The following is a 27,943-nucleotide window of genomic DNA, read 5'->3' on the forward strand; positions in this document are numbered from 1 at the left end:
CAATTTAATCTTTGGCTCCATGTCTCATTCATCCCTTCCTCCTATGCACTTTCAGAATCAGCGTTATCATCATCGTCATCGAAACAACAACCACTGTTTGTTATCATATGGCAGACATTATGCTTAATGCTTCAGATATATAATCTTATTTAATTTCATACTTCCTTGCCTTTGCTTAGGCCATTTCCTTTGCCTGAAATGCTTTATGCCCTTGCTGGTGTGGTGAACTCCTTCTTATTCTTCAAGGTCCCATTTAATGAAAAAACATATTCATATTATCTGTAGTAACTTTTTCCTGTATCAGCTTCCACGGTATTTGATAGAGCTCTCTATAGTAGCACTTACATTGCTCTGAAGTGGTTCCAATGAGACTACAAGCTTCAAGAAGTTCTGCACCGTGTCTCATTCATTTTTGTATTCCAAGCTGTATTTCTGCACTGCATTCGATGCAGTGGTACAATAGTTTGCATTGCTATAGCTTGTAATTACTATTTAATATACCAACAATGTACGTATTCTGCAACTATTTAACTTGACTGTGCTTTCATAGACTCATGGTTTATGCTAGAAAGTTACAAAGAGATCATTGGTTCAATCCACTCATTTACAGACGAGGAAACAGGCTCAGAGAGATGGATTGTCTTGGCCAAGATCACATAGCTGGTTAGTAGAAGATTTGTGACTTGAACATAAGTCTTTTGGGTCCATATCGCCCCATCACTATGCTGCTCTTCTAGATATAAGAGCAAGTTTCCATATAGGCTTGAATTCAGGCTTCTCTTTTTGACCAATAAGGATACATTATGTGCAACATGAGACATTCCTATTCCTTTCATCTATTGACAATGTTTCAAGACAATAGCATATATATATATATATATGTTCATTTTATTTTATTTTATTTTATTTTGAGACAGAGTCTCGCTCTGTCACCCAGGCTGGAGTGCAGTGATGCCAACTTGGCTCACTGCAGCCTCCGTCTCCCAGGTTCAAGCAATTCTCCCTGCCTCAGCCTCCCAAGTAGCTGGGACTACAGGCATGCACCATACACCTGGCTAATTTTTGTATTTTTAGTAGAGATGAGGTTTCACCATGTTGGCCAGGCTGGTCCGAACTCCTGACCTCAAGTGATCCACCTGCCTCAGCCTCCCAAAGTGCTGGGATTACAGGCATGTGCCACTGCGCCCAACCTCAAGGCAATGGCATTTATATGGAGCAAAGAATAATGAATCATTAGTACTAAGTCTGTGAGTTTCTTTAAGATTTTCTATATGGAAAGCACCACATGGATTTCTGTGGGGGAATACAAATAAGTAAAAAACAGAATTCCTATCTTTAGGGTCAACTAACACAAAGTGCATTCATTTTCATATCGATTAGAAAAAAGAACCTCAAATACGCTCATGTCCTTTAATTTAGTCATTTTTTTTCTGGGAATCTATTCAAGGAAGAAAATGCAAATGCTAATTTCATGTAAAATATATTTATTGGGTTGTTATTTATAGTAAAATGTGACTTTGTGGCCATTAAAATGGATGATTATGAAGAATTAAATGGCACTGAGAATTTCTGATATTGTATTAAGTTAATAAAAAACAAAATATAGGATTGTACATGTGTAATATTTCCACTACATATCAAAATATAATCACAAGGTGGTGGGACTATGGATGACTTTCACTTCTTCCTCATGTGTCCTTTCCTACATATCTTGAGTTTGACATTGAACATGTATGACTTTTGAAAACCAGACAGTGAGCACTATAGAGATTGAGAAGTATTGGAACTCATGGCATGCAAGTGTTTTGGAGTCCAGTTAAAATCCTATCTTCTCTGCAGACCAATTCTACCTCTGGAAAATTGCCCTGGAACTTGGCTTTGAATTCTACCTGATACCTTTATGGGTCTTAGGCAAATTGCTTGTCTACTTAACTGCCTAAGCTGCAGAGCAGGAATGGATACTAAAGCTTCAGAAGGTTAATAATGAAGATCATAGCTAACACTGATGGAGAGCTTACTGGTGCCAAGTGCTTTACATATATTATCTCTTTTAATTCTCATAACTTGCACCCTAATGAGGTGAAAGCCATTATTATCCCCCTTTTACAGAGGAGAAAACCAAGTTCCAGAGAGATTAAATCACTTATTCAAGGTCACAGTGAGCTAGAGTGTGAAAACCCTTGTGTCAGAATTTAGTGCTTGTGTCATTACCTATATTATAACACACTGTCTCCCAGGATAGTTATGAGAAATTTGAGTAAGATAAACTATATGAAATCATCCATCTAACTCTGTCTGACACTCAGTAGGTACTGAACAAATGTTTCTAAATGACTTAAGAAAGAATATGGAACTAAAACTGATCCTTCATGGGTAGGATTCAGGGGGAGAAACCGAAACAGACTATGCCTTCCTGATTAACATTGGCAGGAGGCTGGGTTGTGATGAATTTTATCTAAGCTATAGTACTTTAGTACTTACACGTAAGGGTGGTTTGCACTACTTAACCCAGAAGACAGGCTTCCAGATCTGAATATGATGAACTCATAAATACTTAAATGTTTTGAAAATAAAGTGGAAGATCCCACTGCAAACCCCACACTCTTGATTCCTTAGGGTGGACATGAAGACAGGGTTGTAGTAAGGAAGGTTTGTAAATGATGCCATATGGAAAAATGAATGTCTTTTTGAGCAGTGAAATGATTTGGTCCTGCTCTTTGAGCCCTTGACTGAAGGTGCAGTTCTGTTTTTATTAGACCAATGGGGTTGCTACAGGAGCCACTGGGCAACAGATTTTTCAATTAAAAAAAAGTGATTCCATTAGTTAAAGTATCATAAGATTTTAATACTTTTTTTAAATGAAGTAATCAGCAATTGACTTTATTTGGCCCCAATCTCATTGCAGAGTTTGTTGGAACCGTTTTCAAAACTGCTCAGCTTTGTAATTCAGAATGCCGTCTTCACTCTGGCCTACCTGGTGGAGCTGTGTGGCTTATGTTACCGAGCTTTCACTAAGGTAAGCAAGCTTCCATATGTGTGTTCCTGTGAAACTGAAAACTGGCAGAAATATATTCTTTTGAATCAGTGTCAAGTCCCTTTTAGCTCAGTTGCTTCCATATAGTTAAAAATGAGTAATTCTACTGAGGTCTAATAAATACCATGGTAAGGAAACACTTTAAACACACACACACACACACAAACACACACACACAATGTCTAAAATATGCACACATGCAGATTCAGAGAACTGAGGGTCTTGTGGTTAGAACAGAAGTGGTATTTTAAATGAAAAGAGCTAATGGTTGACATGACCTCTTAAGGTCCTTTTCAAGTTCATCATCCCATGATTAGTGGGGCAAGGCATCTCTACATATCATTTTTATACCCAAAGTAGAAAAATATCAGCTGTCATTTGTAAAAGCCTTTGAAGAGCTCCTTAATTCTCATCATTTGTCTGTCTCTCCAGGTCTGGGTTCTTGGCCTCTGAGACTGGAATCTCATCTTTTGTCATCTTGCCTTAATAATGGTTTCTCTGTTGCATTATCTGTAGCACCCCTGGCCCACTACTGAGAAAGTGGAAAAGTACTGCTGGCCCAGTGGCAGTAGCAGCCTTGTTGGAGCTGGTAGATGCTGTCCTAATGGAAAAGCAGAAGGCAGGGCAAATTGGGAGCATTTCTGTCCTTAAGAACAATGTGCAAATGTTACCCTTTCAATTTCCTAATTTTCCAAGCTTGTTTTCAATGGGTCTCTGTTTCTGTTGTTCTCTCTTGAACATTCAGAATGTCTCTTATTTGTGTTGTCCATTTCTATAAGCCCTTTATTTTCCTCATAAAAATCTAATTTTATACTAAGGCTTTCATTCTATTTAAAGCATTCTTGTCCCCTTTCTTACCAACTTGGGTCCATTCTGTCATGTTAAATGTTCCATGGTAATCTTTGTTTTTCTGATTAGAAACTATTTATTACCCTGCCTGGAGCAATATGTTTTCTAACTACCACAATGGTCAGCATTTTTTTCTTCTTTTAGAACCTTCTTGAAAGATAACTTCTTCTTTTTCACTTAAAAAAGTAGATCTATAAGACACAGCACCAAAAAGATTTTCTATTTCTAGAAACCATTTGATTTCTTCATTGTGTTTATGTTTAATTTGTTTAAATTATACCTTTTTTGGGGGAAGAATCATAATAAGTTTATACTTTCTATGTTGTACGCTATAGATACTGATTACAGGGGACCTTCTAGCATTTGGATTCAAGATATTATTGGTTTTCAATTCAAAATATTCATTACACAGGATATCTCCTCATAATCCCTCATAACTTCAGTGGCCATTTACTTCCCATTATCATCTACCCTTTCTCATTCTAATACAAGATGATTACTTGTAGAAAGCTTTAGTTGATGGTGTTCCTACCTTCCTCACAGATAATGAGAAACTATAAGAAATCATTTAAAAATAGCAGTAGCTAATTGAGCTGTCTCCCTTATATAATCAAAAGAAAAGGCACAGAACGGTAAGAACTTTGGAGACTTCACTTTCTAGCAAACTGGTAGTCTAGATACCCTGAAAACCACCCCACTTAAAATACTAGGAACACTGGATGAAATGTAATAAAGGTGATTTTTAATGTAGAGCTAATTTTATAAGAATGAAAGGGGCAAAAATGAAGCAGGATTGAGAATCAGAGTGGTAAGCATATAAGTAGCCCTGTGGTGGGGCTGTTGCTTGTCTTGGTAACTTAGTGGCTAGAGTTTTAAAGCCCATACAAAGAAAGGAGATGAAGTCTTGGGATTATCCAGGCAGGGAGTTTGATCTGAGTTATCCCTAGCAAAAGGTCAGAACTCTTGACAGGCTATTCACTTGGTAAAAGGGTGGTTTGGAAAGAATACATTCTTATATAGAGGTGACAAAGAATGGTATCTGTCTCAGTTTGGGAACTGGGAGAAAGATTTATAGTCTCCCTTGAAAATTAGTAAACATGGGCCTATATTGGATCAGGTTTAAAGTTTGAGTTTATAATATCTGCATGTTCTTGGAACTCCCAAGTTGAAGAGTCAAATAACATTAGTGCTTAGTAAGTAATAACCTTGGAATATCTGGCAGAAGCAAGATCAAAACAAGCCTCAACCCTCTCTGGAGGAATATGTCTCCAACCTAGGCCCAGCAGGATTCCTATAGTTAAAATCCTAATGAACATGAGCTCATAATCTAAAATTACAAAGCAAATGAAGATACAACCCACCTTGTGATAGATTAGGAAAGTCAACAAGTAGCAAGATCATTTCCCACAAGAACTTTCAATATTAAAACTATGTGATAAAGACTATAAATGATATACATATCATTAAAAATGACAATATATAAGTGACTATACTTTAAATGATATGCGTATGAAGAATGTATATATAAATATTATAAAATATAATAAAAATATAAATCTAAATGACTATACTTTAAATGATAAGCATATGAAAAATAAATAAAATAATATGATAATAGATTTAGTCATTTCAAGAAAAAGAAAATGAACCAGACAGATTTAAACAAAGTAGAAATTCTAGAAATGAAAAACAATCACTGACATAAAAAACTTAATGGATAGATTAAATAGTAAATTAGACATAGCCAAAGAGAGAATTGGTGAAATGGAAAATAGATCAGAAGAAATTACCTAGAATTCAGAAGAGAGAGATAAAGAGATGAATATAAAGAGAAATTCTAATAGATATCTAATAAATATTTCAGATAAGGAAAATAGGCTTTTTATCAATTCTAGAGTTGATGAAAATATTTAATTTTCTGATTCAGGAAACACAATGAGCCCTAAAAGTATTATAAATAAACTAAAGTTTTACCTGCTCATGTCATAATGTACATGAGTAGGTATAACTTGTCAAGACAGTCAAGACAAAGAAAATATTTTCAGAAAAACCAAGGGAAAAGACACTCTGAAGACAGACAATACACTTCTCAACAGCACAATAGAAGCCAGAAGATAATTGAAAAAAAAAAGTCTTTAAAATGATAAGAAAAAAGAACTATCTACCTGGAATTCTCTACCAGCTAAGCTATCCTTCAAGAGTGAAGGATAAATAGATATTCTATCAGGAAAATAAGAAGGCTTCTAATAGATTCTTACTGAAACAACTACTAAAAGATGTAAGAAGGAAAGTGAACCAAGAAGGAAGGAGTGAAATGTGTGAAGGAATGATGCTCAAAGAAACTGGTACAGTGTGAAAATCTAAGTGACCATTGATAATACAAAGCAGTAATAATAATAATGTTAGATGGGCATAAAAACAAAATGACAATAAAATACTAGAAAATAGTACTCTGTAAGGGGTGTGTGTTTGTGTGTGTGTGTGTGTGTGTGTGGTTGGAGACTGGAGTTAAAGCATTCTATATATTATCTACAAGAAGGGCAGAGATAATGAATAACTTTAAACTCTTAAGAATACAGGTAGACATTGTAAATGTAAACTCCAAAGGCCAGAAATAGAATTTATAAGTTCCAAACATAGAATAAAACAAGAATAAAAATTCAATCAAGACAAAAAGAGAAGCATAGAACAAGCAGTAATAAGCACACGTAGGATGACAGAATCACAATAAATATAAGTTTACTAGACTCACTAGGGATTGTCAGATTGACTTTTAAAAATTAATCTGCATCTAAAACATGTCTAAAGACAGCAAGAAAATTTAAAAGAAAAAGGTTGAAAAAGATATACCAGACTAATACTAATAAAAAGAAAGCTGAAGTCAGTCAACTGACTTTAAGTTGAAAAGCATTATTATAAAGAAAGTCACAATATATTGGTAAGAGGAGCGATTCACCAGGATAATGTGACAATTCAAAAATTACACAGAGCTAATAATATAGCCTCCAAATATATAAAACAAAATATAATAGGCTTACAAAGATAAATTGATAAATTCACAGTTATACAGGGAGATTTTCTCTTTCAGTTATGGATAGATCAAGCAGATAAAACATATAGTAGATTCAAACAATACAGTGAGCAAAGTGGATGCAACGGTCATATAAAGAATCCTGAATCGACCAATTTTAGAACAGATTTAAAAATGTGGAAGATTTTAAAACATGGAACAGATAGTAGGCAATTAATTAATTAATTAAAGAAAGGAAGCAGTAAAGATAATAGCAGAAATTAATGAAATAAAAAACAGATATACCAGCCTGGGCAACATAACAAGACCCTGTCTCTACAGAAAAATAAAACAATTAGCCAGTGTGATAGCATGCACCTGTAGTCCTAGCTGCTCTGGAGGCTGAGGTGGGAGGATTGCTTAAACCCAGGAGTTTGAGGCTGCCACAAGCTATGATTGCACCAACTGCACTCTAGGCTAGGTGACAGAGCAAGACCCTTTCTTCTTCTTTGAAAAAAAGAAAGAAGGAAGGAAGGAGAGAGAGAAGAAGGAAAGGAAGAAAGGAAGGAACGAAGGAGAGGGAGAGAAGGAGGGAAAGAAGGAAGGACAAAGGAAGGAACGAAGGAGGGAGAGAAGGAGGGAAAGAAGGAAGGAAGGAAAACATAGATGCAATGGAAGATCAATACAACAGAAAGGTGGCTCTTTGACTGACTAATAAAATAGACAAACCGTTGGCAAGACTGATCAAGAAAACCAGATAAAACACACTGATAAAGAATATCAGCATAACTACAGACATTAGGGATTTTGAAATGAACAACCTTATGCCAGTAAATTTGAAATCTTTGACAGTAGGTACAATTTTCTAGAAATATATAATACAGAACATCCAGAAAGAAAGAAAAAGAAGTAACTGACTAGACTTAGGTGCCTGGAAAATGGAATCAATAGTTAAAAACCTACCCTCAAAAACTATTCCGGCTTTAGAGGACAACTTCTACTAAACATTTAAGAACTGATTGATCTCTTCTTTATACAAACTAATAGAATAAAAAAAAGGGAACACTTCCCAACACATTTCATGAGGCCAGTAGAATTCTGATATCAACCAGAGAAGGACAATAGGGGAAAGGAAAATTATAGGTCAATATCCTTCATAGATGCAAAACTTCTGAATGAATAATAGCAAATCAATCATTAAAAATAGGGCCTCTTGACAGAGTTGGAAATGTCTCAAAATATAAAAATGTTTAAATATTAGAACATCTATTAATATCACCATGTTATCAGATTGAGGAAGTAAAACTTCTATCATTATTCAGCAGGTGCAAGAAAATAATTTTTTGTAATTCAGTAGTCATTTATCATAAACTCTTTTCAAACTAGGAATAGAAGGGAACTTTCTTAACTTCATATAGTGGGTCTACCAGAAACATCTAGCCAGCATTATATTTAATGGTGAAATGCTAAGAGTCATCCCTTTAAAATCATAAATAAGATGAGAAAGTCTATCATCACTGTTTCTATTTATCATGGTGCTGGAGGTCCCATTCAGTTTTGCAAGACAGGAAGAAGAAATCAAAGGTATAAGGATTAGAAAGGAAAAATACAACTCTCATTTTTCATAGGTGATACGATTGGAAATGAACCAAAGGGAATCTATAGACAGCTTTTTAGAACCTACAAGAGAGCTCAGCAAGGATGCTGGATACAAATGAATACCCAGAAATCACCAAATTTTAATATTCAACTACAGATGATTATAAAACATACTTTTAAAATGTCATCTATTGTGGTGACAAAAGATTAATAAGAATGTGCAATGGCTGGGTGTGGTGGCTCATGCCTATAATCCCTTCACTTTGGAAGGCCAAGGTGGGAAGATCGCTTGAGCCCAGGAGCCTGAGACCAGCCTGGGCAACAAGGCAAGACTCCATCTCTATACAAAAAAAAAAAAAAAAAAAAAAATTAGGCAGGGCAAAGTGGCTCATGCATGTGATCCTAGCACTTTGGGAGGTGAAGGTGGGTGGATTGTCTGAGCTCAGAAGTTTGAGACCAGCCTGGGCAACATAGTGAAACACTGTCTCTACCAAAATACAAAAATTTAGCTGGGCATAATGGGATGCACCTGTAGTCCCATTGCTTGGGAGGCTGAGGTGGGAGAATCGCTTAGCCCCGGGAGGTAGAGGTTGCAGTGAACCGTGACTGTACCACTGCACTACAGCCTGGGTGACAGAGTGAGACTCTGTGTCCTTCACAAAAAAAAAAAAATTATCCTTTAGTCCTAGCTATTTGCAGGGCTGGGGTGGGAAAATCACTTGAGTCTGGGGGTTTGTGGCTACAGTAAGCTTTCAGCCTGGGCAACAGAGTGAGAACATTGTCTAAAAAAAAAAAAAAAAAAAAAGAATATGCAAGAACTTTATGGAGATAACTGGAACATTTTACTGAAGAGCATTACACAATGTTAAATAAATGGAAAGAGATTTTATGTTCATGGATGAAGACCCAGAGTAGTAAAAACAGGTAATTCTCACAGAACAACCTATAGGTTTAGTATAATGACAATTAAAATCCTGGATTTTCTCTTCTGGTGGTGGTAAACAAGATAATTTGAACCTGTTTTCCCAGTTAACTTAAAAAGTAAAAAGAAAAAAAGTGAACAAAACATTTTCTGAAAACTTCTTCAAAATGCTAACTATATAGAGAAGGGTTATGAGGCTCAGATCAGGAAGAGCCCAGATATTCAGAGCTGTTAGCCCAGCACTGATGGCCATTTTTACCCAGGGAGTGTTTGCCAATCTAGATGTGACTGAGAGGCTGCAGTTTTGGAAGCCCCACGAGGCTAGAGGGACAAAAGTCCGGATCCAGAACCTACCAAGAATGGAGACCCTGATGCCATGCCTCCTGACCCACACATTTTTGGCTGGGACCATGAAGTAAAGACACCCCCATAGTAACTTTCCTTCATGTGGACACAGCTCAGTGTCAAGCCATGTGGTAGCCCAATGTAAAATATTACAAGCCTTGTGTGTGTATTAAGGTAACCCTGAGCCTGGGTAACATGGCAAAACCTCGTCTCTGTAAAAAATTTTTTAAAAAATTAGCTGGGCATGGTAGCACATGCCTGTAGTTCCAGCTACTCTGAAGGCTGAGGTGGAAGGATCACTTGAGCCCAGGCGGTCAAGGCTGCAGTGAGCTGTGATTGTGCCCCCGACACTAAACAAACAGAAAGCTCTTTGAAGGAAGGTAGCATTTCAGGCTGCAAACCATTTCTGCAAATATCTTCCTAACAAAGCATTCAGCACACAATCAAAAATAACCAGACATATGAGGGGGCAAGACACAATGAGTGAAAATGAATAGGAAGAAAAGACAGTGGAGACAACCCCACAGGGACTCTACTTATTTGATTATGAAAGGATTAAGACACACAGGGCTTCTGAGACACTTGCAATGTGCTGTTGTTTGTCTGGGAGGTGATTACATGAGTGTTCGGTCCATCTTCTGAGACTGGAAAAACTCAAACTCAAGCCATGTTTTTCCTCTGCTCTCACAGTTATCAAGACCAAAGACTTCTGTGATCAAATGTGTGGAGATTTCTTCCCACCAAAAAGCAAGCAATGGATTCTGCAGAATAGACTCATTTCTATTCTGACACTAATTACCTGGAGATAGCATAAGATCCCATGGGTTGAGGGCTAAGCCCCTAAGACTGTCCTCCATCTCCCACCTTCATTTGCCAATTGCAGGCTCTGGTTGTTTTACCCGTGCTTTTGTCTAATTGGTTATAAATTAGGGATCCTTCCTCTTTGGGCTCAATTAATTTGGTAGAGCAGCTCACAGAACTCAGGAAAGCACTTGCTTACATTTACCAGTTATAAAGGATATTAGAAAGGATACAGATGAAGAGATGCATAACGCAAGGCACATGGGAAGGGGCACAGAGCTTCCATGCCTTCTCTGGGCATGCCACCTTCCAGGAACCTCCGTGTGTTTAGCTATCCAGAAGCTCTCCAAACCCTTTTCTTTTGGGTTTTTATGGAGTTTCATTATGTAGACATGGTCAATTAATCCATTGACCATTGGTGATCAATCCAGCCATCAACCCTTCTAAGCCCTTCTCTAAAGGTTGAGGGGTGGGCTGATAGCCCCAACTCTCTAATTGTGCCTTGGTCTTTCAGATGATCAGTCCTGTTCCTAATGCTACCTAGGCTGCCAGCCATCAGTCAACTTATTAGCATACAAAAAGAATCAGTTTGGGAGAGTCTAAGGATTTTAGGAGTTGTATGTCAGATACAGGATCAAAGACCAAATATATATTTTACAGTATCATACATATGAATCCATTTAACTGTATGCTTATATTTTATGTACTTTTCTGCACATGTGTTATATTCAACAATAGAAAAGTCTTATAAAATTTAAACCAATTCAACATTCCATCAACAGGGGGACTGATCAATTAATTTTGGTGTATTCATACAATAATATATTGTTAAGCTGTTGAGTTGAAAGAACCAGAGCTATATGTATCAATAAGGATAATTTCAAAGATATATTGCAGTGAGTAATTATAAGTTGTGGAAAGATATGCACAATATAACATTACAGAAAGTTTAAAAATGCCAAACAATATTATATATTATAATGGAGACAAACATATGTAGTTAAAGTGTAAAAACATACATGAAAGTACCAGATTCAGAATAGTGGCCACTTCAAAGAAGAGAGAAAGGAAGAAAGAAAAGAGAGCACTGTATAGGTAGCTTCAGCTGTTTCTGTGATATTTATTATTTAAAAAGGATGAATCAACTTTCAACCAGGGATTAATATCCAGAATATACAAGGAACTCAAACAACTCAACAGTAAAAAACAAAAAACAGGGCCAGGCGCGGTGGCTCACACCTGTAATCCCAGCACTTTCGGAGGCTGAGGCAGGTGGATCACCTGAGATTGGGAGTTCAAGACCAGCCTCACCAACATGGAGAAACCCCATCTCTACTAAAAATACAAAATTAACTGGGCATGATGGCACATGTCTATAATCTCAGCTACTTGAGAGGCTGAGGCAGGAGAATTGCTTGAACCCGGGAGGCAGAGGTTGCAGTGAGCTGAGATAGCGCCATTGCACTCCAGCCTGGGCAACAAGAGTGAAACCCTGTCTAAAAACAAACAAACAACAACAACAACAAAAATGTAAATAATCCCACTAAATAAATAATCCCTCTAAGTAATCCCACTAAACAGTGGGCAAAGGACCTAAATAGACATTTCTCAAAAGAAGACATACAAATGGCCAACAGGCATATGAAAAAAAATGCTCAATATCACTAATCATCAGGGAAATGCAAATCAAAACCACAATGAGATATCATCTTACCCCAGTTAGAATGGCTATTATCAAAAGGACAAAAAATAACAGATCCTGGCGAGGATATGGAGAAAAGGGAACTCTTGCACCCTGTTGGTAGGAATTTAAATTATGAAGCCACTATAGGAAACAGTATGGATATTTCTCAAAAGACTAAAAAGTACCTGTCCTATGATTCAACAATGTGACTACTTGCTATTTATCCAAATGAAAAGAAATCAGTATATCAAAAGGATACCTGCACTCCCATGTTTATTGCAGCACTATTCACAATAGCAAGAGTATGGAGTCAACCTAAGTGTCCATCAATGGACAAATGGATAAAGAAATGTGGCATGTATACATAATGAACTACTATTCAACCATAAAAAATAGCAACAGGGATGGAACTGGAGTTTGTTATGTTAAGTGAAATAATCCAGGCACAGAAAGACAAATATCATATGTTCTCACTTACATGGGGATGCTAAAAAAGATTGATTTCATGGAGGTAGAGTGTGGAAGGATAGCTACCAGAGGCTGGGAAGGGTGTGTGTGGGGAGGATGAAGAGAGTGGTTCATGGGTACAAGCATACAGTTAGATAGAAGAAATGAGTTCTAATGTTCAATAGCAGAGTAAGGTGACCATAACTAATGACAGTATATTGTGAATTTCAAAATACTATAAGTGAGGACTTGAAATGTTCCCAATGCATAGAAATGATAAATACTCAAGATGATGAATAACCTAAATACTCTAACTTGATCACTACACATTCTGTGCATGCAACAGAATATCACATGTACCCCATAAATATGTACAAATATTATGTATGAATTTAAGAAAGAATGAAAGAAGCTAGGATTCCAAAAAAGGATGAATCAAATAAAGCAAAATGATGTGATCTGACAAAGAGGGTGGTAGGTGCATACTCTATTCCATTCTCTCCATTTTTCTGGATGCTTGAAATAGTCCATTTCAGAAATAAGTTCCTTGGAGAGGTCACAGAATAAAGAGTTGTATATGTTTCTCTCTAAATCATTTTGTATTGAAAAAATACTTTTTGACTGATTTAATTGCTGCAGTTCTTGGAACCTGTTTCCTGTGAATAAGAACCAAATACTGGGGCATCAATGTTTAAGAGATAGCTTATCTTTTTCTTATCCATTAAATTATTTGTCCTCAGTGCTTCTGTAAACTCATTACACACACACAAATGCCTTTTTTTTTGTTCTAATTTTATTTCTTGAGGACACTTCACTATGCATTTTAAATACTGTTTTTTATTTCTGACCCATGAATTTTTTGGAAGCTCTTTTGACATGGATATACTCTAATTGAATTTCTAAAATCACTTACCTCCTTCTGTTTTGTTTTCTTTAGGAACGAGATAAATTCTACTTGTCTCGTAGTGTTGTTCTAGAACTTCTGCAGGCCCTAAAGCTCAAATCTCCCTTACCAGATACAAACCTTCTTCTGCTCGTTCAGGTAAGCTCATACCTGATTTGTAAAACTTTTCATGAGATCCATGTATGTTTGGGAAAATTAAGGGAGGTGTAGAGTGTATGCATAGAACTAAATATCTTTGCCTAGAGATGATAAATAATATATCTTATATGGACCATGATCTAACTAATAGTATGCACCTGATGCTTCCACTGGCTAAAAAAGTCCAAGAAGGAGTATTGATTTTGTTCCTACTGTGGAATTAGTTCTGTGGGGGTTAAAAAGAAGAATAAAACAATAATTTTTGTCCCCAAGAAATGCGTGATCCAGTAGGTTAGAGGGTCAGGTCAGTTACCAGAGCTGAGACAGGTCTACTGAGGCCAGAAGTGGGGGAACAGGCTGAGGTCTGACTGCAGAGTCAAATGAGTATGGGTGATCCCTGAATCTCTGTGAGCAGAAGTAAAGGAGAGGGTGGGTCAGGCCAGAGACAGTCAAATGGCAGGATGCACTGAGTGGTACCCACAGTTGGGTGTAGGTACGCTTCAGCCCTCAGGGGACCACTGAAGCTGAGGACCACTATAAGGCAGGCTTTGGAGAACTGGCAACGATTATGCTTTTGGTTTTAGGGCTTCTGAGGGACTAAAGCCTTCTACCCTGCTGTCCTTAACTCAGCATCTTAGGCAGGCATGCGGGTTTCGATGACCTGAGACAGGCTATGATAGTGCCATGAGAGAAAGAGGTAAAAAAAAGTCCTAGGGAGAAGTTGAGAGCAGGATGAATCCCACCCCTTATGATGTGAAATCAGAGACTTCATGAAGGAAGTAGCATTTGAGTTGGGTCACAAAGGACTGGAGGGTACAGACAAATGTCTTTGCCTGGGATTAGGGTTCAGCCTAGGGAGGTTGACTGGCTTCAAGCATAGGGGAGGCTTAGGCAGGATGGTGGAGTACATTTAGGGATAATGGCATGAGGATAGGGTTGAGAAAAAGTAGACTGGCTGTGCCAGAGGAATCAGCAGGGGTTCAGGTAACCTGGCACCCTGCCTCTCACCCAAGGGTTGAGGCTAGATTTAGAGACTTGGCCATGAGCTACAGCTGGGATCAGGGTGTCATTCAATGGCCTTTGGGTAAAGTGCCCAGCCATTGCATCACAGCTGTGTCAGCACTCGCTGATGGGCATTAAGACCAGTCCCAGAGTCTGGGCCTACAAGCTGAGGGTTAAATGATTGAAGGAATATGGGAGCTTGGTATCAAGGAACTAGACAGATTTCCCTGAATTCTAGGTACTCATTTTGGAGACATAAGAGAGAAGGGAACACTAATGGAGGACCTATTATGTGTTAAGCATTTGATCCTTACAGCCTCGTGAAGCATTGGTTCTGTATTGCATGGGGTGGTTCAGTGGCTTGCCCAAGACCACGGTGCTGGCCTAAGTGACAGGTAGTATCAAGCACCTGATTTCAGTGTGTTAGGGCTCAGAGCCCAGCTCCCTTTGGTATAACACACAGCCTTGACAGGCCCTTTCCATCCCTTACGTGGATTACTGTAACAGCTCTTAGCTTTGTGCACCTCCTTCATCTCTTTCCACTCCAACCCAATCTTCTGGCCTGTGGCTGCCTAGAGGAATTTTGCTGAAACTCCGCTTTTCTGATAGAGATCACTCTTGCATCAGAAACCTAGAGTGACCTTGTAAGGTCTGAACTATCCAGGTCTTCCATCATCTGGCCACATCTGACTCTTCAGCAGTATTTCCCACCACAAATATTTACTGACCCCCTATCTTGGGCTGGGTTCTGGGAATACAGAGATGTGACAGGCATATCCTGATAATGTGCCAATTACTCTCCTGAAAGTCTAGACAGTGTATAAAACACTATGGAAGAGGAAGTGGCTAACTGAACCTAGGAGACGGAGGAAGGCTTATGAAGCATTATGAGGCCTGACATGGGCCAGGTGCTCTGCAGGGTGCTGGGGAAACAGAAGAATCAGCCATGACCCCTTCCTTCCAGGAGTTTACAATTTAGCAATTGAAGTTGACATGTAAATTAAAAAAAAAAATTCCCACATAGTGCAACGGGTACAGTAGTAGAGATGTGTACTGAGTAAGGAAGTGTTGTTTGTAGAAGAGTTCACATGGACCTTGAAGGATGCACAGTTCAGGAGTTGACCCAGTAGAGAAGATGAGGAACAACTCTTGTCATTTACTGTTGAATATCCACTGCCTGGTCTCCGTACTCCCTCTCTAGAGACTACAAATCATTAGGATCAGAACTGAGTTTTTCTCAAAGGCTTGAGATTTAATTAAAAAGTTGGTGTACTTTCAATGAATGGTCTTGAGTTGTCTTTGAAGGGCTTTCTAGAACACATTGAACTCTCAGTGAGTCAGTGATTGCTGGAAAATGACAGCAATGGATACAGGGCATGATGTCATCAGAATGAAATGGCTCTTATTATACCAAGTTACTGGACATCCCAGGAGGAAGACAAGCAAAGTCACAGCCAGAAAATATCTGTGCTCCTAAAGAGAAACCAACTTTGCATTTCTCTCTGTGGATTGCACTGGCCAGGCCCTTCTGCTCACATAGCAGCAGCAACATTGCCTTTGAGAACAAGCAGTGTTCACACAGACTTTTTTACTTATTTATTTTTAATTAATTAATTTATTTTTGAGACAAGATGTTGCTGTGTCACCCAGGTTGGAACGCAGTGGCATGGTCTTAGCTCGCTGCAACCTCTGCCTCCCTGGCTCAAGTGATCCTCCTACCTCAGCCTCTGATGTAGCTGGGACTACAGGTGTGGGCCACCATGCCTGGCCAATTTTTTAAATATTTTTAGTAGAGATGGGGGTTGGCCATGTTGCGCAGGCTGGTCTTGAACTCCTGGACTCAAGCTATCCACTCATCTTTGCCTCTCAAGGTGCTGGGATTATAGGTGTGAACCACTGCTCTTGGCCCAAAAAGATCTTTTTGAAGATTCATGGGATCTACACTGACTTGGAGGAGAGGGCAGGTGAACAGGGCTTAGGGAAATATCCCGGGAGGGATTTAAGGTTAGCAGCCTGACTGTGTCTGGAGGTCACTTGCTTCTGAGAGTGTTGCAGTTGGAGATGTGCCACCTGAAAACCACCTAGACTTCAGGGCACTGAAGGTGCTTTCCTGCAGACGGTGAACAGCATTCCCTTAATTGCCCTTTGTCTTGAGCAGAGCAGATCTGTGTGGCTGATCTTCTTGGGGTCTAGCACTCCATATTGTAACTGCTGGAGACTGGTTTTCAATGCAATACATTAGTCAACTGTAATAAGCACTTGTCACAAGATGCCAAAAGAACACTGACACTTTAAATTACCCAGTGCTTAAGGAAACCACAAAAACAGTGATTATTGCATCACAGTTAGGTGAATAAATAACAAAAACAAATGAAGAAGAAAGACAGCAAAAAGATACTTCTGAATGTGTTTTATGGGTTTTCATCTATCATTTCATCTTTTTAAAACAAATGTGTGACTTGTCATTGAAATCATTAAGTTACAAAACATCAAGTTGTAAAATTATTCAGATTGAAGGGGTATTTTGGAGACATTTTCAGATCATGCCCAGGAAAAACAACTTTATGGAAATGTTTCAGTCTTCTCCAACAAAAAATGCTGAGCATGGTTTGTTCCTGGGTTTCAGCACCAAGGGAAAAAAAAAATTAAGCCATTTCAAAGTAACAAATCTTTGTTCTATAAACTCTTAAGCAATTTTTATTTCTAATCAGAGAAATAAAAGTGAGGCATACCTTAAAACAGAGTAGTTCCCTTTTCTGCCCTGTGGTCCTGCCTAAGTCATGGAGAGAAGTCTTCCATGCTGCTTATAAAGATATACCTGAGACTGGATAATTTATAAAAGAAAGAGGTTTAATTGACTCACAGTTCCACATGGTTGGGGAGGCCTCACAATCACGGCAAAGGTGATTGAGGAGCAAATTCATGTCTTACATGGCAGCAGGCAAAAGAGCTTGTGCAGGGGGAACTCCCATTTATAAAATCATCAGATCTTGTGAGACTTATTCACTACCATGAGAACAGTATGGGGGAAACCACCCTCACCATTCAATTATCTCCACCTGGCCCCTTGACACATGAGGATTATTACAATTCAAGGTGAGATTTGTGTGGGGACATAGCCAAACCATATCAGATGGGATGAGGAGAAACGTTGTTTCTCTTGTGAGTAGTTCCTCTTTTTTTTTTTAAATGGAGGCTTGCTCTGTCACCCAGGCTGGAGTGCAGTGGTGCAATCTCAGCTCACTGCAACCTCCACCTCCTGGATTCAAGTGATTCTCCTGTCTCAGCCTCCTGAGTAGCTGGGACTACAGGCACGCACCACCACACCCAGCTAATTTTTGTATTTTTAGTAGAGATGGGGTTTCACCATGTTGGTCAGGCTGGTCTCAAACTCCTGACCTCGTGATCTGCCTGCCTCAGCCTCCCAAAGTGCTGGGATTACAGGCGTGAGCCACTGCGCCTGGCCTAGTGCCTCTTTCTAGGGTTTCTCAGTTGCTTTTTTTCTTGCCCTTGACTGCCTGGGTCCTCCAGGTGTTCTCTGTAGAATAGTGGAAATGACAGCCTACTCTCTGGAAGCTTCTTTTAGGCCAAAGATCTAGGCTGGAGTCAGAGGAAACCTTTCCCCTTTACCTTTGGGCATTGTCCCCTCCTGGAACTTGGACAACAAGGCTTACATCAGGGACAGATGATCTGCCAGGAGCAGACAGTGACTTTCTTTATGTATATCAGTGACCATCATCTGAAGGCCACCCAGTGAGGGTGGGTTTAGTTAACTGAAAATGCAATTTGGAAACGTAAAAAAAATCAGTAACCAGAAGGAAAAACTCCCTAGGTGATCCATCACGAATGACACTGGTCCCCATGCTGAAAACAGAGTCTGTTGCTCCAACGTTGCATTTCCCGTTCATTCTTTCACCCCATAGGGAACTGCTGATATTTCTTCTACTACTTTTCTAATTAATAACAGTAGATAGATGAGCTCACTAAGATGGAACCATTTCTATTCTTCTCATAGATAGACCATACCTTTGTGTTGCCAAATACTCTGGCAGTAAGAGAGGCCCCTAAAAGAACAAATAGAATGCTTGTCCAAGAAATGTGGGATCACCCAAGTTTTAAACATGTCAAGACAGTAACTGGTACCAATCTGTTTTTTAATGCCTAGAAGTTCTCCCTGGAGGCCTGGCATCATGGGGAATTCCCCAGCCTTCTCTATTGTGGTTGTCTAGCCATGACCACTGTTGTTTACATATAAAGTTTTTTTACATATGAAGTTTACATATGTAAAGTTTATGTGTGAATTTACATGTGAAGCTGGGTGGCCTTAAATGTTCAGGTGGATTTTTTCTTTTTAATGAAAAAGAGGCGTGGAGATAGGAAAGAATTTGCTGAATAGAAAAATGTCATTTCAGAGTCCAAATTGTTGATCCCCAGGGCATAGTTCTCCTTTCACATTTTGGACAGATGCACTAGCACATTATTTTAATTCAGATCTGTTGACATTTTTGCTTTTTGTTTCCAATATTTTCTCTTTTGCTGGTTTGCTGTGGATATTTTATGTGTAATAGGTTATTATAATTGTTCTCAAGATAGATTAGAGGAGAGTTTTCATAATAAGTGATAACTCCCACCATAAAGACTGTTTAAGTTCAAATCAGAAAGAATTTCCTTAGCTCCTATTATGTGTCAAGAGTAGATATTCGACCGGGTGTGGGGCCTCACGCCTGTAATCCCAACACTTTGGGAGGCTGAGGCAGGCAGATCACGAAGTCAAGAGATCGAGACCATCCTGGCTAAGATGGTGAAACCCCGTCTCTACTAAAAATACAAAAATTAGCTGGATGTGGTGGCATCTGCCTGTATTTCCAGCTACTCGGGAGGCTGAGGCAGGAGAATCGCTTGAGCCCGGGACACAGAGGTTGCAGTGAGCCGAGATCGTGCGACTGCACTCCAGCCTGGCGACAGAGCGAGATTCCATCTCAAAAAAAAAAAAAAAAAAGTAGATATTCTGCTAATTTGCATGTACCACTCCCAGTCTGTGGGGTATACCTGCATATTGAAGTTATGAGAGATCATATTGTTGGAGAAAGGTTTTCTTTTAAAGATATGTTCGTTGTGGGCTGGAGGACAGAGAACTGGTGGAGGAACAGCTGTTGTTTTTAATTCACAGAGTTATCATTGAATGGGGTTACTAATATTAGTTGAGTTAGTAACAATGTGATCACTCTGAGATGAGAGGTGAAGACACTATTTTGGGTATCATTTTGATAATGAGGTTAGTAATGACACATAATAAATATCATGTTTCTTTTGTATTCATGGGGGAATGCATATTTCAGTGCCCGATTTCCCTCAAAGTACAGAACTCTTCCTTCGACAGCGATCATCATTTCCTTCTCTGATTCTTGTTATATATGATTGTATTTTGAGCAGCTCTATAACATCATAATAGATTTTTTTTCAGTTTATGGTTGGCAGCCATATAAAACAAAGACAGAAAGGTTTATTAAGGTTTTAGTTGTGCATCTGATGTAAAAATATGCTGGATGACAATGCATGGATAAAAAAATAGATGATTTCTGAGGCTTATGCACTTTTATTTCCTTTAATATGCCAGATTCTCTGTGTACCTCCTTTAATTTTAGGGTGATTTTTGATTAATTCTGACTAGTAAGAGTTCTCATAAATCAGACAGTTGGATCCAACCTCAGATCTTGACACTGTGTGATTGCTAACCATGCTGAAATGTGCTTACATTATGCTCTGCATTGCACTTTGCTGAGTATTGTAGGTGAGAAAGTGATCTGCTGAAGGGAGATACAGACATTTAAAATTTCACTTCTTCACAAACCTTATCTTGACCTCAAGGGCCCATCCAGGCCATGCAAACATACTTAAGTGGGGTCTAGGACTTTAAACCATCCTTAAAGAGACAGCTCTAAGTGCGCCCCTTACCTCGCATAGTAGATATGGCTCTGTCTCCCCTGTGGCCTCTCTTAGCTATGCAATATCATTTCTGATGTAAAGAACTTAATTAAAATTAATGCTGATGTCCTCACAGAGGTTTTAGAACTCAATTATAAGTTGTTTGTCTTAGACTGAAGACTTAGATAGCTATTTATTTATTTATTTATTTATTTGAAGCAGAGTCTCACTCTGCTGCCCAGGCTGGAGTGCAGTGGTGCCATCTCGGCTCACTGCAACCTCTGCCTCCCAGGTTCAAGCGACTCTTCTCCTGCCTCAGCCTCCCGAGTAGCTGGGTTACAGGCATGTGCCACCACACCTGGCTAATTTCCACCTCAGCCTCCCAAAGTGCTGAGATTACAAGCGTGAGCCACCACACCTGGCCTAGATAGCTTTTTAAAATGAATTTTATGGGAAAACATGCAATCTCTACCAGGAGACTGGGTTGGGAGTGTTCCTTCTGTTCACTGTGTATGTCTATCAAATATTTCAGGTTTCATTTTTTTACTTATAGGTTTTGGCTGGAGTTAAAGACTTTACATTTTCTAAAACCTGATTTATTTACTTTTCCTTACGTTAGAAATAAGCTTAAGTTAGGTGAGCAGACATAGCAAACCTGGATAAGATCATAGAAAACGCTAGGTGTTCCCAGGATGTTACCAATTGTCCCCTTCTATGCCAGATTCAGAGTTAATGGCTAAATAGATTCTTCAGTTTTCTGTAACTGTATTTGAGGCAAATGGAAATGACAGAATGTTAATGTGGAGATCTGTGTCCACTCCTGTCACACAGCTCTTGGGGACAGCTCTGCTTGTGCCCTCTTGCCCCCACTCAGTTACATACACTTACGTGCTTTCCATGGAGGACACCCCTCCCACACTTGAACATCAGCTCTTGACCCTGAGCCGGAAGTCTAAGGGTTCCTGGCCTCAGGAGGCCTTTGGCTTAGAGGTGTACCCAGTTAGCCAAAACCTGCTACCTGTTAATAATGCTTACATTTAAACCCCTGACTAGCCCGATAATATGCTGATTTATGTTCCTTTGTTCCATGGCTCCTTATCAGGCCTCCTAGAGATTTACTCTGCGACCCTAGTTGTTATTACTTCTCTCTAGTGTGACAGGGACCGAGCCTGCTGACCCATTCAGCTTCCCTGTGCCTTCCAGTATGAGAACAGAATGAATGAGAAGGCGGAGCGACTAGTGCTGAAACTTCTGAACTCTGCACAGCAGCAGTTTCAGATCCCAAAGTTGTTAAGGCTACTGGCCAGAGGGCAGGAAATATAAATTGAACAGGAGCTAATTGCTCATAGCCAACTCTACTTCATGGTTAACTTTTTTTCCTAAGACTATTAATAAATAGTTGAGTGCTGCATTAAGTGAGAAACCCCTGTCAAAATCTATAATGAAGCAAATTAAATTGAAATCTGGCAAATCCATTCTTGTAATGATCTCAAGTCATAACTGGCTAATGGATTTGCTTTGTAAACTCTCACTGAGCCCCTCTGAGGTGTCCGGCACCAAGCTAGTGCTGGGGATGAGGTGCATCAAGCCTGTGCTCTTGAAGAGCTCACAGCAGGTTGAGAAATGGACTCATAAGTCACTGCAGTCTGACGTGGTGACTGTTACAATGGAAGTGTGTGAAAAGTCCTCTGGGCCCCCAGGGAAGGAGTGGGGGTCTTTATCAGCACAAAGGATACATGTGGATGAATAGGGGCAGGAAGATGAGATGCTGAAGGTCCCCTGTGGGGAAGAAACAGGTAGAATACTCACTCTGAGGTTGATTGTTTTTCTGGTTTCTTTCTAAATATATGATACGATAATAGAAATCATGAAACTGTATGAAATGTGCTTACAGAAACTGTCAAGAAGTACTAAACAATAAATAGAATGACTTCACAATAAATCTGACAATGCTGACATCTTTTATTTTTTCCTTGATTGAATGCACCATTTCAGTGCCACTTAACAGTCTGGGTAAAGTAAGACTGTGTGTGTTAATTTTAGTACTGTGATTCTGAGTTTCTGATAGGAATGAACCATCATGATTAGCAAATCTGATCTATCCAAGGCAGATCGTCATGAAAATAAACACTAATTAATTTAAGCCAAGTTAATAAAATGATAAATTACTTATTAATGTCCAGATACCCTTAAAAATAATTATCCTTTCACTTTTTTGTTAGTTTATTTGTGCAGATGCTGGAACCAAACTAGCTGAGTCAACAATCCTGAGCAAGCAGATGATAGCCTCTGTACCTGGAGTAAGTCCTGACCAAATTCATTGTCTACATACTTATATTTCATAGAATAGTAGTTAAGAATGTAGGCTTTAGACTTACATCAGGGTTTGAGGCCTGCCATTTACTAGCTATGTGACTTTTGGAACGTATTTTAACCTATAATTCTTTGATTCGTAACATCTGTCAAATGGGATATAACAGGGTTTAACATATAGTTTGAGGATTGAACGAGATAATGCATGCAAAGCATATTAGCAAGGAGCCAGACATAGTAAATGCTGTGAAAATGTTATCTATTAAAAATATTAACAAACATTGCCTATTTTTTGATATTTTAGTTATTTTCTATATTTTTCTATTGTAAGTAATATGCAAAGAACATCTTTGTGCTTAAATCTTTGTCCATACTTCAGACCATTTCTTTATAATAGATTTCTGGGAGTAGAATGACTAAACTATGTTTTTTTTTTTTTAAGGGTTCTTGATAATGTAATACAAGGTTCTATGAAACAAAAATCCCAATTCTCAACGACTTATGAAAGTTTATTGTTTGCTCATATGAAGTTTAAATGGGTATCCTGATTAGTAGGGAAAGGGGGATTTCCACGTGCATACTCGGGGATCAGGTTTCTTCCATTACGTGCAGTCCACTGCAATCAGCTTGATTGTGGTTGGGGAAAGGGAAGAGAATATGGCCCATGGGGTTTTCACAGGCCAAGTCTAAAAGTGTGTGGTTTTTTTCCTACTCATATTCCATTGGCTAGAACTCAGTCACATGACCACACCCAACTGCAAGGGATGATGGGAAATGTGGTCTAGTTGTGGGCCAAGGAAGAAGACAGACCTGGGGAGTGGCTAGCCAGTCTCTGCTGCATGCTCGCTGTTTCCTTTATTGTTTAATTCTTTAAAACTCAATATTTGCTACCTATGCCATAGCTAAAAAAAAAAGTGTCCCTAATAATAAAAGGGTTATTGAAATCAGTAATTAAAAGACGAACATTCCAACAACAACAGAAAAGCAACATATAGGTCCCTTTCTGATGACCAATAAGCCATTAAAAATAAACCTTTTACTCTGATAGCAATCAATGAATTGTAAGTTAATATGAAGTATAAAAATATTTTAAAATATAAAAATTAAAATCGGCTAGCCAATCAGCAGACTTTTCTCTCTCAAAAAAACACACACTTCATCAGGGCATGAAGGACATATAGGAAGCTGCATATCTTTAATGTATGTGACTTGATGAGTTTGGAAATGATTATACATTCATGAAACCACTACCGTGATCTATGCCATGAACATATCCATCATCTCCAACAGTTTCTTCCTGCCCTATTTGTTTTTTTGTTTGTCATTAGCAATGAGAGCACTTTACATAAGATCTACCTTCTTAAGAAATTTCTAAGTATGTAATACAATATTTCTAACTCTAGGGATTCCCCTGCTCAGTAAATCTCTAGGACTTACTCACTTTGCATAATTGAAGCCTTGGACCTTTTGACTAATACCTCCCCATTTTTCCCTCCCCAGCAGATCCACCTCAATGATTAGACTTACTGATGGTAAAAATGAAACAAGCATTCTTGTAAGCGACTAGTGGTAGTAAAACCAACCTTGCTGGAGGGCAGTTTGACAATCTTCCTTTAGGAATATGTCTTTGAAAATAAATATGCGCATGTTTTATATTAAGTATGTTTATTAAAGCATCATTTAAAATAGCAGAAATATGGAAACAAAGTAAATGTCTAACATCATCAGGGTATTGTTTAAATAAAATAAGTTGCATCCATAAGATAAGACTATTATGTACCTACCAAATCAAAGTTTCAAATAATATTTAATTCATTGGAAAATGCTTATGATGTATTTAATTAAAAAGCAAGTTAGAAAAATGTTATCTCAATCTTGTAAACATTATATGTATGTGTGTATGTTATATACATTAGAAAAATTTAAAAAAACTTGGAAGGAAATATTAACAGTAGTTTTCCCAGAGGTGGAGGACAGGAATTAGGATTATGGTGATTTCAATTTTAATTTTAATGATCTGTATTTTCCAAATTTCCTATATTAAACATGTGTTGCTTTTATAATCTAAGAAATGTAACTTTAAAATCAAATATTAGTTTTGAGGAAGAATTAGCTATGATTTGCTTCAATTTGTGAGTTTGAGTTTTGAATATTTTCAACTTTTTAATCGTTAGTTTTCCTATGAAATAAATGTAGCTCTTCTGAAACAAATGGAGCTTGACTTCTTCTGTTTTGTTTCTTAAGTAACACACCTAAGGTTATTCTTAAGCTTTGCAAAGTAGAAAAAAAGGAGGAGGGATTGGAAATTATATGTTTTGTTTCCTAAGTATATATGGCTCACTAAGATTCTCTTGACCATAACAGTGAATTTTAAGGCTTTTATTAGACGTAGCTGGTTGTCTCTAAAACAAAAGTGACTTGGTGGTAGTAAATTCCTTGCTCTCATTTTTTGAGATTCAAACTTAAAAGACAAATATTGAATAATGCTCCTAGTAATTATTTTCAGTGACATTTGCCTAGTTGAAATGCTATAAAATATTGCCTATGAAAGAAACAAATCCCTTTCAAGAAATTCAAGAACAGAGTCTCCAGTCCTATTTGCATGACATGTGAAAGGTCAGAGAAAATGGAATACATCGCGGGGAAATCCTTTCTTGCACGAAAGGATTAATATTCCAAAAGCAGGAACACAATAACCTTTTATAATGCCTTCACTTGATTTAAATTAAAAGAAGAAAACTTTGGAATGTACGAAATGCTTGGAAAACACTCTGACAGACTGCCAATGACCTTATTTTGCTGTTTGTTATCCTGTCAGAAGAACTGACAAGCGTAACATTCTAGAAGAGAGAGAAGGTGATATAGTTCAGTACCGCGCAGATTTACATGAATATGGGAAAATGAGAGCCATTGGGTGAGCTAGTTAAGTCTATAATGTTCCAGATTTTCCTAAAGAAAGCCGAGGAAGGCCTTTAGCGTAGTATTCATCTGGCTTCAAAGCCTGCCTCGTTTGATCCACATGATACCCGGCCTGATGTGTGGTTTCTCTTATACGGCTTTGATATAGCAGCCTGCTTGTTCATTTTCCTTTGCTTTGCTTATAATCCTAAATTCACTGCATTCTCAGGGAGAGCAGGCCAATGTCATTTAACGACCTAAAACACAAACTTGCTTTCTTTTCCTTCAAAACTTTTCAAACACACTTCAAGCATGTGGGGAAGATGACCATTTCGTTTCTTTCTTTTATTTATCCCCTAGCAAGAACTTGACAGTAATACATGTATCTATTTAGTAGTGTACCTACTGTGTATAAGAAGTTAATTTGCAAGCGACTTGACTAGCATGAGAATTTTTGACTCTTTCAGCAAACACGATGCTTGTTTATGTACTTTTTTTGACAGAAAATAGATTCAAGATTCTGGTGGTAGAATTTGGTGGCACGTATCTTATGTGTAGCTAAGACTTCCCTAGAATGAGAATGTGTTGCTATGTTTTGGGATGAATGATGTCCTAAAGACTCTGATACTAATGGCATGACATAGGCTGAATCTTTGCATACAAAGCAGTTTAAAAACAAGCACACACACACACAAAATCAGTTCAATTACCCAGTGGATAAAAGCATTTAGCCCCATCTCCCATAGGCCTCTCCTGTTTCTTTGTTCTCTGCCACAAACCTTCTATCAATTTTTGTCCAAATGCTGGGCAGACAGTCACAGACCAAGCTGAGAGTAATGGAGTGAGTCAGAAATCCAGAAAGTAAAACGACTCCTTAGTAAACAACGTGAAACCAGAGTGAGGCAATCATTGGAGTCAGGGCAAAAATGAAGGTGTGACCCAGCTGTGTCCTTGTGTTTCAGTGTGGGACTGCAGCGATGGAGTGTGTGAGGCAGTACATCAACGAAGTGCTGGATTTCATGGCAGACATGCACACGCTGACCAAACTGAAGGTGAGATGACCGCCACCTGCTCATCCCTCAGGTTCACAAAACAGAGATGCTTTGAGAGAATTAAGCAGACCATAGGGAACTTATCGCTACCTGGGGAGGCAGCCGTGGCCCTGTTGAATGAGCCCCTGTTTTGGGGGATCAAAGAGCCAGGGTCCAGCTTTGCAAAGAGGAAAAGAGGAAGGGAAAGGACATTCACATGGCATCAGCCACATGCATAGCTTTACTTTTGCCATATATTCACTTCTCACAATACCTCTGTTAAGATACTATCCCCATTTTACACATGGAGAAACTGAGGCTTGGGATGGTGTAGTACTTGCTCAAGTCACACTACTAAGTGGTAAAGTCAAGGTTGAACCCAAGATTCTTGTGACTCTCAATTCATTCTCTTTTTACCACATAGCATCGTTTAATTACCTTGAGCATCAGTTTCCTCATTTGAAGAACGAATCTAATCATCTGTACCTTGCCTGACTGTTACGAGGGTTTGATCAAAAATAATGTACGTGAAGAGACTTTCATAAACTGTAGCACGTTATGCAAACATACACCATGTATTATTTTTTGCTCCATTGAAGCTATTTTCTTAAAATCCTTGATGAAAGGGGATAGAACAAAATTTAATTTGCGTATGGACAAAATCCCAGTGAAATTGTTGAGATTATTGAGTTTTTGCAGGGTGGAATGAATTGCTGATGCAGGTCTACTTTCCTGCTGTGATTCAACTAGGGAGCTAAAAGAAGAATAGTTTGAGAGATCTGAGGAAGGCCCTAGACAGAGGGCAGAAGAGAATCCAAACATGGTCCAAGGAGCAGCCAAATTGCAATCTGGTGCTAGATGATTCCTTTTTGATAATTAGGAGCTAGTGATCCCAGAAGTTCATCAGCCAAAAATATCGTCCCTTAATCACTGAACTGTTCTCTGGCTCTGCTCAGACAACCAAAGTGGTTTTTGGTACAGTGATAGATTTGCAAATCCCAGGCAGAAAGTAGAATCAAAATGTAAACTGAGAATATCTCA

At 38.5% G+C, this 27,943-nt stretch overlaps 1 protein-coding gene across 12 annotated transcripts in view; it reads left to right on the forward strand.

Annotated features, from left to right (window-relative positions):
- The window catches only part of UNC79 (unc-79 homolog, NALCN channel complex subunit), a 277,012-nt gene that overhangs the window by 228,869 nt on the left and 20,200 nt on the right, over nt 1-27,943 (forward strand). For all 12 annotated transcript variants that reach the window (XM_055361283.2, XM_055361282.2, XM_063698138.1 and 9 more), the window contains 4 exons: nt 2,906-3,016; nt 13,629-13,733; nt 22,883-22,960; nt 26,834-26,923. In XM_055361283.2, the coding sequence (XP_055217258.2) occupies nt 2,906-3,016; nt 13,629-13,733; nt 22,883-22,960; nt 26,834-26,923 (384 nt within the window). The remainder of the gene's footprint in view (nt 1-2,905; nt 3,017-13,628; nt 13,734-22,882; nt 22,961-26,833; nt 26,924-27,943) is intronic.

The sequence above is a fragment of the Gorilla gorilla genome, chromosome 15, assembly GCF_029281585.2.
Source record: "Gorilla gorilla gorilla isolate KB3781 chromosome 15, NHGRI_mGorGor1-v2.1_pri, whole genome shotgun sequence".
NCBI lineage: Eukaryota > Metazoa > Chordata > Mammalia > Primates > Hominidae > Gorilla > Gorilla gorilla.